This window comes from Arachis hypogaea, chromosome 10 (genome assembly GCF_003086295.3).
Source record: "Arachis hypogaea cultivar Tifrunner chromosome 10, arahy.Tifrunner.gnm2.J5K5, whole genome shotgun sequence".
NCBI classification, from domain to species: domain Eukaryota; kingdom Viridiplantae; phylum Streptophyta; class Magnoliopsida; order Fabales; family Fabaceae; genus Arachis; species Arachis hypogaea.
Window position 1 is genome coordinate 114,100,046 of NC_092045.1, and position 15,101 is coordinate 114,115,146.

The 15,101-nt window shown below is 36.5% G+C and overlaps 1 protein-coding gene across 2 annotated transcripts; it reads right to left on the reverse strand.

Moving 5' to 3' along the window:
- Positions 1–412: 412 nt before the first annotated feature.
- On the reverse strand, positions 413–6,048 carry LOC112716828 (cationic amino acid transporter 2, vacuolar). 2 transcript variants are annotated; one of them, XM_025768844.3, is made up of 15 exons: positions 5,911–6,048; positions 5,580–5,815; positions 5,055–5,256; positions 4,843–4,927; positions 4,236–4,376; positions 3,916–4,034; positions 3,732–3,828; positions 3,433–3,605; positions 3,258–3,324; positions 2,612–2,770; positions 2,090–2,294; positions 1,809–1,914; positions 1,446–1,558; positions 1,048–1,123; positions 413–805 (listed from the first exon to the last, which is right to left on the reverse strand). In XM_025768844.3, exons 2-15 carry the CDS (start codon positions 5,734–5,736, stop codon positions 649–651), a joined length of 1,857 nt encoding a protein of 618 aa, XP_025624629.1. In that variant the 5' UTR covers positions 5,737–5,815; positions 5,911–6,048; the 3' UTR covers positions 413–648. The 2 variants fall into 2 exon arrangements, with proteins under 2 accessions (XP_025624629.1, XP_025624630.1); XM_025768845.3 differs by having other exon boundaries at positions 5,580–5,688; positions 5,911–6,023.
- Between the last annotated feature and the right edge of the window lie 9,053 nt (positions 6,049–15,101).

Sequence of the window (15,101 nt, forward strand, 5' to 3'; positions counted from 1 at the left end):
AGTGGAAGAATTGTACTCATAGCAGACGAAGTTTCAAATATAAATGGTGGTTCATCTGGAAGTGACAGTGTGCCTGTAGTTGCACAAGTGATTTAAAATAGCGACATGATGACACATGTCACTCCACTTACAAAGTTAGTTACATCACGAGTATACTTACAAGAACTAGAGTGAACATTAGCCCTTCCTCAGCATTTCAACAATGAAATACTTCTAATGTAATAGTTCTCTGGTTTCATAATGATGATCACTTTTGCATCTCTACATTACTTCTTGACTATATCTGAATAAGCAATAGTGACAAAAGAAAAACAGATTAAACATTCTAATTGCCCTGGAAATCACTATAGTGTCAAGATTTGGCTACATCAATACGGAATGAAAAATTTAAATCTGGGGAGATGTTTGCTCATTTTCGTTATCAACTTTTTAAATTATATTTGCATTTAGGATGATACAGAAGGTATAATCCGTATAAAAAGAATATTACAGCTGTTGTATAAGGCATAATACAACTGTTGCTAAAGGAAATCATATTCCACACTATAATTGCTAAACTATTGAATCTCGATATTATATGCATTTTCTGTACAGAAATTACAGATATATACAACAAAAGTGGAGCTGCAGTTTGGGATGCCACCAAGATTAAGCAAGACAACTTGTCGATGCATGATAGGCGTCGTCCACTTGCGCCGCCGGCACATAAACTGCATCCTTCAGCATGCTGTGGGTTCGGCCATAAAATACATAAACAAGTAGCCCTATTGCCAGCCATATAGAAACACGCACCCATGTACCAGACCTGGAAGTAAAAACCGACTAGATAAGTTGCGCAATGGAAGAAAAATACAGGTTAAACGAGCTATACTGAGTAATCGGGATGCTGAAAGTCAGTAATATCCTATTAATTTGTTCTTCAAGTGTTCCCTAGGTTCAAGTTATGGCACAGATTTGGTATGTAATCAAGAAACTAATTGCTTTTCCAAGGTAATGAATGGAGAGGATAAGTTCTATGTACTTTCAGAATTGAATATGAATACTTACTCAAGATTAATAAGTAAATAGGAATTGATCAGAATGCAAGTTATGGGCAGCAGTGGCACAAGTGGGCAAGTGAAACCTGAAAATAAATCAGTAAAAAAAATAATCATTTATCATTTTACATCCAAGCCAAATTTTATCTAATACATTCTTATATCAATAATCAATGTATCTGGAATTCTGGATACATTAGTTTAAGAATGTACAAAAAAAATTCTAAACAATGTATTGTAGAATGGAGGAATATTAGTAAAAGACTATGGAGAATCTATTAATTTAACAATTTAGCTTTTGCCAGATAAAATGCTTTTGAGTCAATAATGTGCATGTTAGTTGAATAAAATCAAGACACTCATCCTGGATAAATCTAATTACCCTAAGATCATAATGGGAAGCCATACCAGTCGATTTCCCGAAGTTGTGCCTTGCATCATCTTGATCGATGCAAGTTAGGAAGACAAGACCAAACAGAAGAAGAGTGACACCAACTCCACACAGTGTAAATCGAATAGAACTGGTTAAAAGTAAACACAAGAAGTAAGAACATCAAGAAATACCCAAGTGGCAAGACAAGTATTACTAAAGAATACAACTCTAGTTTAGCTACTATCCTGCAAAATCAAGACCCTCTCTTTCCCTATAGATAAAGCAAAGTCCCTATATAGTCCATTTAGCATCTCAAATCAGGTGCTAAACTGTCTACAATTTGATCTTGTTAAAAATGAGAATGAAAATTAAAATAACAATATGAATCTAAAACCAACCTGGGAAGAACCAAGTCTGAAGCTGCATATGTCAGGACGAATATCCCTATGCATGTCGATGCTATTACCCACCCTACAACTTTTCGTCTGTTACCATCGTGTAAATCTGCGCCAATAAGGAATATGGTGTAAAACAGCAGATCAAAAGGCAGAAGAAAAAGTAGACAATAAATGGAAAAAACTTGTGTATGCTAGTAGCAAAACTAATTACAACTCTTAGTAACAAAATTTGCATCATGTATGACAGAGAAAATGATAATGGAGAAGGATGTGTAACTCACAGTTGCCAGCAGAAAGATATTTAGAAATGAAGTCAGCTGATACATCTTCTTTCACAACTAAACGTATATGTTCCCCAGAAGAATCAACTGAGATAATTGGTTCCTGGAGGGAACCGGGCAGCGGTGAATCTTCCGGAGGGATATATCTTAGTATTAACACAGATACTGCCACAACAGTGAATGCGAGAAGGGTACCCACACTAACCTGCAGATGACAAGCCAAATACACTTTTAATGCTTCAAATACACGGCACTCGCAGCCAACAAACAACTCCATGCAGGCCATGAGAACAGCCTTAGAAATGTTTTAATAATTTCAAAACAATCAGGAATAGAAAGGAAAAAAGGTTCTGGATTAAAATTGGAAAAGCCAATTATTTCATCAGAGGGATTTCGTTGCTCTAGCAATATACGGATTGTTACTACTAATAAAAGCAATTCTTCAGATTGAAATAGCTTAAGCTCTTTGATGGAGTTGTTTCTTGAGAGCAATGCTAACTGTTATAAACCTACTAGACTTACCATGCCAGCTAGTTCAGAGACTTCCATAGCAAACGCAAGAACTGCAGCGACAAGGCCAGTAGCTATTGTGCTCTTGACAGGAACCTGGGTGTGCTTATTTATATCAGAAAAGAGTGGTGGCAGCAGACCATCCCTTGCCATAGCCATCAAAATTCTCGGCTGAAAGATATTGAAGAAAACAGATTAAAATTCTTGGCCCTCAAAATAGAAGACGTCAAATGAAAATGAAAATTTTGCGATAACTGCATAAAGTAATCATTGAAAAAAGCCAAAAACTAGCATGAAAAAGTGCACCTATTACCAGGAACATAATAGTAGTCTTCATTGAAACCAGTAGACTATGACTAGATTATTGCATAAAATTTAAGCAAAGAAGCCTATTAGTATGAGGCTAATAGAAACGATGAAACTTACATGACTCAAGTGTAATTAAAGACGACAAAAGGCATGCCTAATTTGATACTCGATATGCATCTTTTAACCCTTTGGAATTTGATGAACTTCAAAGTTCAAACATAACATGCATCCAAAGCATTAATCCCTATGATCATGTACGTAGTAAAAGAAATTGCAAAAGCATCGAGGGAAGAATAAACTAAACAATTTCAGAGTTTAATGTAGCCCAGAAGTGTTCCAATTAATTTACCTGGGGCAGTATCCCACCCATCAATGATGCACATAGAGCTGTAAATGCCCCAACATTTATAATATAACTGCAAATCACAAATTGGGGAGAAAAAGTGATTTTACTACTTATACTAGGCGGTGTAAACTTTGTGAAGAATCATAAGTACTATAGCGTAGCTTAATTTTTCACTTACGCTGCCCATTGCATCCCATGGTCAGCAAACGCAGATGATATGGGGGTGTCAGGATCAATAGCATAATAAGGTACTAAACCGACAATAACAACGGAAACCATCATATACAATCCACAACATAGAAACAGTGAACCACCAATACCCAGTGGCAAATCGCGTTGAGGATTTTTAACCTGTTGATCAAAGTAACACATTAGTAAGTAGCTAGAAGAACATCCTTAATTATGTATGTATCAAGCACAGAAATGGCATTTAGAAACAAGAATAGACAATCTGCACTGTGTCATCATTTATACTACCTCTTCAGCAGTGCTGGCTACTGCATCAAAACCTATATAAGCAAAAAAGACAGTTGCAGAACCAGCAAGCATCCCATCTACCCCGAATGGAAAGTACCTATTACAAAAAGAGCAAGAGAGAAGTAATCAGCAACTATAAGACACCAAAATGCATGTTGAAAAGCAAAGTAAGGATGCAAAGTACCCTGTAGGAAGTTTATATCCAGCCCATCCAGATTTGAATCCAAGGTAACCGCCCGCTAAAATTACAAACATCAAAGCACATACATTCACTGATGTGACTACACTTTGTACCATTGCACTCTGCAATATCATGAATTCATAGAAAAATTAAGAAAACATTCGAATGGGTTTTCGGGGGAGTGAATATAAGCAAAGGATAAATACAATAAGTTGCAGTAACCAAAGTTTAGAGAAACTCAAGAGCATGAGATCTAAAAACATAGCTAAGTGCAAAATTTAAAATAATATCATACTATAGAAATGATTCTAACAGAAATATACCTCTTTAATCCCAAAACAGAGGAGTGCAGTGATAATAAATGTCACGATTGCTGCGCATGGATCCACAACAATATCAAGCCCAGGAATATGATGACGTGATAAAAAGACGGGCAAATTTTCTGCACCTCCAACAAGTGCAGCCTAAAAAGAGAAATATATATTGAAGTTAATAGTTGCATCAGAAAATTTGTACAACTCTACTCACAGTTCCAACAAATGAATCTGCTAATATTCCTTTAGACTTTAGAGTCAAACACCAATTAGGACTAACAAACCATGGCATATGCCAAGTTATTCATGATGGATTCAAGGGTGTACTTCATGTATTTGCTAATAAGAACCTACAACAGAGAGCTTCAGAGGGTAGTTTCAAAGAATAGTTCAAACCTAAGACTTTGTTTCTAGTAGAATGGGTAACAAATGAGTGAATAACAGAATTACTAGAAAACTTCCATAAATAGTAAATAAAGTAAACATGAACAAATAAAGTCAAAGTCAAATCAACCTCAAATAATGTGGTGTGTAGAATAATTAAAATGGTACAATATACAATCAAAGTTGCTAAGACAAATAATAACTCAATAGAATAGTTAATAGAAAAACATACCAAATTGGGAGTTATGCCACGAGCAACAGCAGATCCACTAATTGTATATTCAAGTATCAAGGCCCAACCAATCAACCAAGCAACTCTGACAAAATAATAATATTAATGAATAATGAATAATTTTCCAGATATAAACATTTCTCAATTGAAAATCTTTCTGAATAAAGGACCTTATTGATTTAGAACTAATGAATCCAAAGAAAGTGACTTACCCTTCCCCAACACATAAGTATGAATAATGATAGGCACTTCCAGCAGAAGGGCAGCGACTCGCAAGCTCTGCATAGCAAAAAGCTGAAAGAGCAGCTGCAAATCCAGCTACCAGGAAAGAAATCGCCAACGACGGACCGGAATGCTCGCGAGCAACGGTTCCAACAAGAACATACACACCAGCACCAATTGTTGCACCAACACCTGAATCAAAGCCAAAACTAAATGAATTAACCATCAAAACAGCTTAGATCCAAATACCATAGAAGTGCATCCCTTAATGCAGGCAGTCTAACCTAAGAAGCAAGCATAAGTGGCTTAATTCAAAGTTTGTAACAAAGATCCAACTCAACCATTGTTAAAAGCCTACCTTTCTGGACCCAAATACAATACAGAACAAAAATTCAGCTAGAACAAGAAATCAATCTCAAACCAATTACTTAGATCATAAGATATTCTAAACAACATCCTACAATAAAAATCAGGAATCATGATTCTCTAATTATCAGAAAAGAAAACTGAATTACCAATTGCCATGAGTTGAGGCACAGTCAACTCCTTGGCAAGTTGACCCTTAGAGCTGCTTTCATTGGCAGAATCAACCTTCTTCCTTCTAGTGAAGAACATCCATGAACCCTGAGTTCCATTTTCACCACCATCTTGTGAATCAACCAAAATTCCCATCACAAAAGTAGCTTCCTTTTTTTGTTGAGTTTGACAAACTAGCAAATTCAGAAGATTCTCTTTTTCTTTTTTATTTCCCCTAAGAAATGATGGGTAAATCTAACAATAGATGATAATGTTGTGATACGTTGAAGAAGATTGATTGGTAGTTAGAATGAAAAATTCTCGCCTTACCAATCTGTTGTTGACAAGTCCCAGTCTCTGTTGTGCCGCTACAATTCTCAAAATGGTTTCATGTGTTTATAGAAAGTTAGGTAGCAATTATTTGCAAATTGCAATGAATAATACAATTGAATCATTGAATGTTAGGTTAAAAAAAGTAATCATGTTGCTAAAATAAATAGTTTTATTATTTTGTAATAATAAATTTAATTATTTTATTTTAAAATTAATATTTTTTTAATACGAAAATCAGCATACAAAGGTTAAAGGAAAAATATAAAAAAATTCACTAATTATGCGATCTTTCCTAATAAATAATACAAATATATAAACTTTTTAGTTTAAGGGCATTTACTACTATATTTTTTTTTATTAATAAAATATCAACTATATTAGGAATATATCAAATCAGTTATTAAATTAAACATCATAGTATTTTTGCAGAGTGTCTTTTTAATTTGGTATTAACATAATTTACGGTTGAATTTCAGAATTTCGTAATTAATTAAAAATACAATCAGTTATTATTATAAAATATATATTAAAAATAAATTAAATAATATATAAATTTATACATAAATATATAATATAATTGTTAATTTTTAATAATTAATTTTAATGTATAAATAATGTTTTTAATAAAATCACACGATTTATTGCTAAAACATGGTTTATTTCATTTCACAAGTCATAGTTTGAAATAATTCTATGGACAAATCAATCGTTGAAACGTTATTCTGAAGACGTAATCGGCATGGTCAAATGTCAAAAACTCAGAAGAAGAAAAAGAAGAAAATTGATCCCCATGAAAAATGAAAAAGAAAAAAGGACGAAAAATCTTGATAATTTTAAAATGAGAGGAAAAGGGATCTCTATCCTCCATTATTCTTCCACGACTCTGCCCATTACCGTCGCAGAAATGGCCCACAATAATGGCATATATATGGTTAAATTGTCAATGATTCTCGTCTCCTTTCACCAAAAAGAAAAAATGATTCTCGCCTCCAAAAGTGTTACGTCACTTGAATTAGAATCTTTGATTTTTTATTTGCCAATGCTTAAATCAGGAGTATTATCTTAAGAGCATGTCATGATTGTTGTCACTGTTATGATTAATTGATTATTATCAACCATGTTACTTGAGTATGAGTATGTGTATAGTAAAATAAGTTATTAATATAAAATTATATGTTAAAATATAAATATAAAAAATATTAAAAAAATTAATAATTTTTATAATTTATAATTATTAATTAATTATTATTAATATTTTTAATAATATAAAATTTTATTTAATAATATAAGATTATTTATTTTTTTTATAATTAACTATTAGCTAAATTTTAATAAAAATATTAATCTTTAAAACTTTTTTTATAAATATATATTAAAAATAAATTAAATTATATATATTTATATATAAATATATTAATAACTAATTTTAGTATATAAATAATATTTTTGTCCCAATAACGAATAAACTATTTTTTTTGTCCCAATAAAAACTCAACTGGTCCTCATTGAGTTTTTAGTATGTAGTAACTACTTGAGTTATTTATCTTTCTTTGTTAATCCCTAAATTTTCAAATTATGAGATAAATTAATCGCTAAATTTGTGAAAAGAGACATTTTACTCACTATGCCAATTGCCAAACAACCAAAGGTTACAATAATGTCTAAATAAACTGTTATAAACTTTTATTTACACTATACCTTTTGGTGGAGAGACAGAGATGGAAAGACTGATACTGAGAGACAGAGACTAAAAGACAGAGATTGGAATAAATTTTAGTATTCTGTTTGGTGTAAAATGGGAGACAGTAATTGAAACAAGAATGAAACTCTAATTTAATTTGTACAAAGGGTAAAATTGGAATTAAGGGTAAAATTGGAATTAATTAATTGAAATGAAAGTATTTTAGGTATAAAATGTTATTAAAGTTTCAGTCTCCATCTCTAAAAATTTCAGTCCCTTGTGTCTCTACTTTTTGAAGGTACTGAAATACTAAAATTTTAGAGACAGAGACAGAAATTTTAGTATCAGTCTCTGAACTAACAAACACGATACTGAATCTCAGTCTCTCAGTCTCTGTCTCAGTACCTCAAAACAAACGCTACCTAATATCATTAGTTTTATTTTTCATTTCGAAAATATTTGGTAACTGTTACGAATTCGGCCCACGGATTCTATACTCGAAACGGTTCCTGAATCTGGTTATTCGGGTCTGACCCCTTTCGTCCTTCTAGAAGGTCTGGAACCGACCCGCTAGAGCTTCTAACTAACAATCAAATTCAAATACCTTCCTTATCTTAACCAAATAAGATAAGATAAGATAATTATTACCATTGCCTATATAAAAGGGAGCCCCAGCCCCCCTCAGGTATTCATTCATTTCTCATATCCTATATCTCTTGGATCCATTCTGACTTGAGCGTCGGAGTGTCTTTGCAGGTACCACCCCCATTGCTCCAGTCAGATAATCCGGCATCTGCGTTAACCCGTAAGTTTTCGATCCATCTCTCAACCCGTACCAGAGACATCTTGTATATTGGCGCCGTCTGTGGAAAACTTGCAACGTCGTGACGGCATGACGGATATCCCCGAAGAGCAATCCCCTGACCCTCACCACTCACATACACGAACCCCAACCCCCGAACGTCAGGAGACCATCCCTCCCACTCACCAAAGAGTGACGAGTTTTGTTCGCCAGCCAACCTCACCCCAGCAACAACCAAAGGGGGAAGGTCGTCCACAGCATGAACCCCGAGCCCACGACGGCTTGGAAAAAAAGCGATCCAGATAAATCAAGACCTCTGCCTTCGAATGCAAAATCTCGAGGGCCGAGTGGCATCACACGGAACACGGAAGCCACAGGACCTCCAAAACCTGATCCCCCCATGAAGCCAGACACAACAGGTCGTGACAACATGGCGGATGAACTTGAGGAGCGATCCCCAAGACATCACCGTAACTCACCGACCAGAAGCCCAACTCCCGAGTGCCGGGAGGTCAAACCCCCCACCCAGGGAAGGGTCGCAAGCGCTGTCCACCAACCAACACCGCCGCCGAATGGTCGGACAGCCATCGAAACACGAGCTCCCAACAACCTAGGAGAAAAGGCGGCATAGATAATCATGGACCTTTTCCTTCGGGTGCAGGAACTCGAAGGCCGAGTTACTACCAAGGAACGGCACCACACGGAAAGTAGAAGCCACGCTACCTCCAGGTCAAGATCTTGCCACAGGTCACCTGAGCGGCGACACGGCAAAAGACATGATCGCAGCGTCTCCCGCGACCCAGGACACTGACGCAACACGGAGGATAACCGTCGACATCGGGAAGCCAAGCGCACAAGAAGCGAGCACGTGATAATGGGGGCCACCCCCTTCAAGGAGAAGATCCTAAGAGAAAAACTCCCCAGGGGCTTTGACAAGCTCACGGACATGAAATATGACGGAACCAAAGATCCCTAGGAACACCTGACGGCCTTCGAGGCCAGGATGAACCTGGAAGGGGCTGCTGATGCGGTCCGATGCAGAGCCTTCTCGGTAACCCTAGCTGGACTTGCAATCAAATGGTTCAACGCCCTCCCAAAGGGGTCCATAACCAGCTTCCACGATATCTCGAGGAAATTTATGGCCCAGTTCACCACTAGAATCACCAAAGCCAAACACCCCCATCAGCTTGTTAGGAGTTACCCAAAGACAGGATGAGTCCACGAGAAAATACCTGGACAGATTCAACGACGAATGCCTAAAGGTCAACGGACTTATGGACTCAGTCGCAAGCCTCTGTCTGACCAATGGGCTCATGAACAAGGATTTCTGAAAGCATCTCACCACCAAACCAATTTGGACTATGCACGAGATTCAGAGCGTCGTTAAGGAATACATAAACAATGAGGAGGTCAGACAAGTCATGGTTGCCAACAAACGGCAGAACAACATCACGGCACCTCGGCAAAATACCCTACCAAGAGAAAAAGAGAAGGAACATCCCAAACCGGAAAAATGCAAACCGACACCCCAGAGTCGGGAAATTCTCAAATTACACCCCCTTGCCAGCTCCCATCACCGAGATCTACCACAAATAGCGGACTGAGGCGTCCTCCCAAAGGCTCGTCCACTTAAGGAACGAACATGCGACAACAAAAGCCTATATTGCGACTACCACCGAGGATACAGGCACAAAACATAGGATTGCTTCGACTTAAAGGACACTCTGGAGCAAGCCATACGAGACGACAAGCTCCCCGAGTTCACCAAGATTATCAGGGAAATGAAACGCACAGAAAGGGACAGGTCACCAGAACGTGAAGGACGCAACCCAAGGACACAAAGGCAAGCCCATCGGAAAAGCCCAGAAACGGACCCGACCATAGTCGTAAACGTCATTATGGACAATGATACACTAAAAAAGTCAAAATTAGCGCTAAAGAAGGACCTTAAAGTCTTGACAGTAAGAAACCAACCACCAAAGCTCATCACCACTGAAGCAATAACGTTCTCCCCCGGGGATTGCCAACACGGCACCTCGGTGGAAGATGCCCTATTCATCATCTCAGCAAAGATTAGAACAGGACTAGTTAGGAGAATATTAGTTGATATCAGAGCGGATTCTAACATCCTCTTCTGGGGAGCCTTCGACAAACTCAGGCTCCGAAACGAAAACCAACAAACCCACCGTAATGGGGTAACCGGGCTCGGGAATAACTTCCTTAAACCTGACGGCTCCATCATACTCCCCCTTAAAATAGGGGACGGTAGCCAGAGGACGACAGTCCTATCCGAGTTTGTCGTCCTCAAGGACTCTACCGCCAACAACATCATCTTCGGAAGAAAAACCATTAACGATTTATCCGCCGTCATTTTCACCAAGTTTCTAATCATGAGTTTCAGGCTGATAACGGCACTATCGAAATGATATACGGGGACCGGACAGTCGTGGTAGAGTGTGAGAACACCAGCTCGCCCCTCTGCAAGAGATTCCGAAACGCGACAGGCATCTTCCTCGCCGACCTCGATGCACGCCAAGACCAAAGTCCGCGCAGAATCGAGGGAGGAAACGACATCGGTCCACCCACTCCCGGAGAAGGGAAGCTCACGCCCAACTGGGAGGGTCCTTACCAAATCAAGACGGTAATAAAAAAAGGAGCCTACAGGCTCGAAAGACTAGATGAGACCAAACTCTCAAGATTCTGGAATTCCACAAAGATCGAGGCTCTCTTTTCTACCCACATTGGGAGGTTTTAACTTGGACCAAACCACAAATGAAATTCATTTTTTCAAAAGCATTTCCTCGTCTGATGGCATGAACTAAACGTGGCAACCCCGGGGGATCGAACATCCTTAGGCCAACAAAACGGATAACCAAATAATAAAACTGGTATCCAAATAAAAAAAAATTGCGGCCCGGGGATCATCACCTCGAGGCCAACAAAACAGATATCCAAATAAGTAAACGGCTACCCAAGGATCGATCACCCAAAGCCAATAAAACGGATATCAAAATAATAAAACGAATATCCAAATAAGTAAATAGCTACCCAGGGATCGATCACCCCTAGGCCAACAAAACGGATATCCAAATAACAAAACGAGTATCCAAATAAAAAAAATGGTGGCCCGGGGATCGATCACCCCGAGGCCAACAAAACGGATATCCAAATAATAAAATGGATATCCAAATAAGTAAACGGCTACCCAGGGATCGATCACCCGAAGCCAACAAAATGGATATCCAAATAACAAAATCGGTATCCAAATAAAAAAATAGCAGCCCGGGGATCGATCACCCCGAGGCCAACAAAACGGATGTCTAAATAATAAAACGGATATCCAAATAAGTAAACGGCTACCCAGAGATCGATCACCCGAGGCCAACAAAACAGATATCCAAATAATAAAATGGATATCCAAATAAGTAAACGGCTACCCAGGGATCGATCACCCCTAGGCCAACAAAACGGATATCCAAATAACAAAACGGGTATCCAAACAACAAAAAATGGCGACCCAGGGATTGATCACCCCGAGGCCAATAGAACGGATATCCAAATAACAGAACAGATATCCAAATAAGTAAACGGCAAACCAGGGATCGATCACCCCGAAGCCAACAAAACGAATATCCAAATAATAAAACGGATATCCAAATAAGTAAACGGATACCCAGGGATTAATCACCCCTAGGCCAACAAAACAGATATCCAAATAACAAAACGAGTATCCAAATAACAAAAAATGGCGGCCCAGGGATCGATCACCCCGAGGCCAACAAAACGGATATCCAAATAAGTAAACGACTACCCGGGAATCGATCACCCCAAAGCCAATAAAACGAATATCCAAATAATAAAACAGATATCCAAATAAGTAAACGGCTACCCGGGAATTGATCACCCCGAAGCCAATAAAACGGATATCCAAATAATAAAATGGATATCCAACTAAGTAAATGGCTACTCGAGAATCGATTATCCCGAGGCCAACAAAATGGATATCCAAATAACAGAATGGATATCCAACTAAGTAAATGGCTACCCGGGAATCGATTGCCCCAAGGCCAACAAAAATGGATATCCGAATAATAAAACGGGTATCCAAACAATAAAAAATGGCAGCCCGGCGATTGATTTTCTCGAGGCCAATAGAACTATATCCAATCAACAAAACGGATATCTAAATAACAGAACTATTCCAGATCTGATCTCCAAGCCCTTCCTCGGAACGGTCATCAAACCCAGCATGGGATGAGACGCTCAAATAACGCACTCCTCGCCTTACCATGAAACGGTCAGGAACTCTCCGAATCCCCGACCTCGACCGAAAAAATCAAACAACAATCTCCTTGCCAAACCACAACGGCGAGAAAAAAGGTTCCTTCAGTGATGAGACCGAGCACCTTCACTCTCTCGCTCCGGGGACAACTGTTACGGATCCGGCCCACGGATCCTACACCCGAAACGGTCCCTGAACCCGGTTACCCGGGTCCGACCCCTTTCGCCCTTCTACAAAGCCTGGAACCGGCCCACTAGAGCTTCTAACTAACAATCAAATTCAAATACCTCCCTTATCTTAACCAAATAAGATAAGATAAGATAATTATTTCCATCGCCTATATAAAGGGAAGCCCCAGCCCCCTCAGGTATTCATTCATTCCTCACATCTTATACCTCTTGGATCCATTCTGACTTGAGCGTCGGAGTGTCTTTGCAGGTACCACCCCCCATTGTTCCAATCAGATAATCCGGCATCCGCTTTGACCCGCAAGTTTCCGATCCATCTCTCAACCCGTACCAGAGACATCTTGTACAATAACCAAAGAAAATCAGCTAAAAACAGTCATAACTTGTCTTATTTAACATTTATTAATTGTTGCGACAATTAATAAATGCTATATAAGACAAATTTTGACTATTTTTTTTGTCTCCCTAACATTACCCTTTCATTTTATGTCTTTAATTCTCTCACTACACATCAATTTGTGTTACTATAGATGTATAGTTAAAAAATTGTCTAATAAATAACAAATAAGAAATTATCTCTCTCGTATAACCCTTCTCAAAACTTGTCTTTATTTAAAAAAGATTATATAAGAAATGAGAAATATTAAATAATCAATAGAATTTATTAATTTTAAATTTTTGACCATCAATTAACCATTAATATTTAAAAAATATAAACTAAAATTATGTTATTAAATTATTAAATAAAAAAATTAAATTAATAATTAAAAATAATAACTTCTTCTTACTTTTAAATATTTCTTATAAAAAATTTAATTATTTTATCAGTCTTCATAGTTTTATTAAATTTTTATTAAATTCTTATATTTTTTAATTTCGATACTATATTAAATTTTATAATTAAATCTCTATTGTAATAAAAATGCTGGGATAAGCAAAATAAATATGCCTAACATTTGACTAAATATTTTATATAATTTAATAGAATATTCTATTAATTGTTTTAATATTTTTGTCATAATAAAAATTTAATTATAAAATCTGATATGATATAAAGATTTAATTAAAAAAATATATAAAAATTTAATTAAAATTTTGATAAAATTATAGAATTGACAAAATAATTAAATTTAAAAAAAAATATGCAAATCTAGTGAGACAAGGCAAGGATAGGGGTCTGATATTTTGACATAGGTGCATGCATACGTGTGGATCTATCATAATCCATATGTTTGGGAAGGCCATGTGGTCATGTGGGTAGATTTACATTCTTCGGTTCTTTCTCTTGTCGTTGTCATTGTAGTTGGGATCTGCAACCAAATTTGATTTAAATATGGTAATAGATTCAATCGGCGTGGCCTCAGTAATAAAATAATGTTAATTAGTAGTCTAATAATATAATATTATGACTAATCTTATTTATTTGCAGCTCGCAATCTTGTTTGGTTAAAGGCTGCTTATCTAATACACTTTACACGAAAAGGATCTTGCTTCCATTAATCTTTGCATACATATTTATTGATACAAAAAAATGTTTTCTACATTCTGACTTATTTAACCCTTAAAATAATAATAATTCTCACACAACACTCATCCTCGATTATATTATATGATATAATTTTTTAAGTTGAATTAAAATATTTTCTATACCAAGCTGTCAGTATTATACTATTATTCAATATTATTGTTTCAACTATGTTTGTTTGCGCATTAATCATGCTCAACACCCTTAACTATTTGACAATTAAAAATAATATGTTTGTCTACAATCCAACAATCTCATGAAACTATATATAAGCAACGGCCTACACTACAAATTAAAGGCATATAACAAATGATTAAGTAGAGGCAGTTCACATCCATCAAAATATATTCTATATAAAAACTAATTAACTTAAACTCACAACTATATAAACATTTAAATAAATTAATTCACTCAAATAGATCAATACAAGATCACAATGTCTAGAGAGAAGAAGAAAACATCACATTAAAGGAGCAGTATAAGAATCATAGGATGATCATCATAGTCATAGCTTAAGAGCTGTATTACCCTGGTGATATATTTAAGAGTTAGTTTTGGATTTTATTGATCATCACAGAAGTATAGTTATCAGAATTGGAGATATAATTAAACCGGTTAAATTATTAGATCATTAGATTATTAGTTTAATTAATAGATTATATATTGAATTGATTGATTCAGTCATAATTAAATAATTATATATAATTTTT

What these genes read in the sequence shown, in the direction of transcription:
- LOC112716828 (XM_025768844.3), bottom strand. Translation starts at nt 5,736, where the DNA reads ATGGGAATTTTGGTTGATTCACAAGATGGTGGTGAAAATGGAACTCAG. An exon ending in GCCTCAACTCATGGCAATTG is followed by an intron (nt 5,257 to 5,579) that starts GTAATTCAGTTT and finishes GCTTTGATTCAG; the next exon opens with GTGTTGGTGCAACAATTGGT. An exon ending in CAACTTCGGGAAATCGACTG is followed by an intron (nt 1,124 to 1,445) that starts GTATGGCTTCCC and finishes ATTTATTTTCAG; the next exon opens with GTTTCACTTGCCCACTTGTG.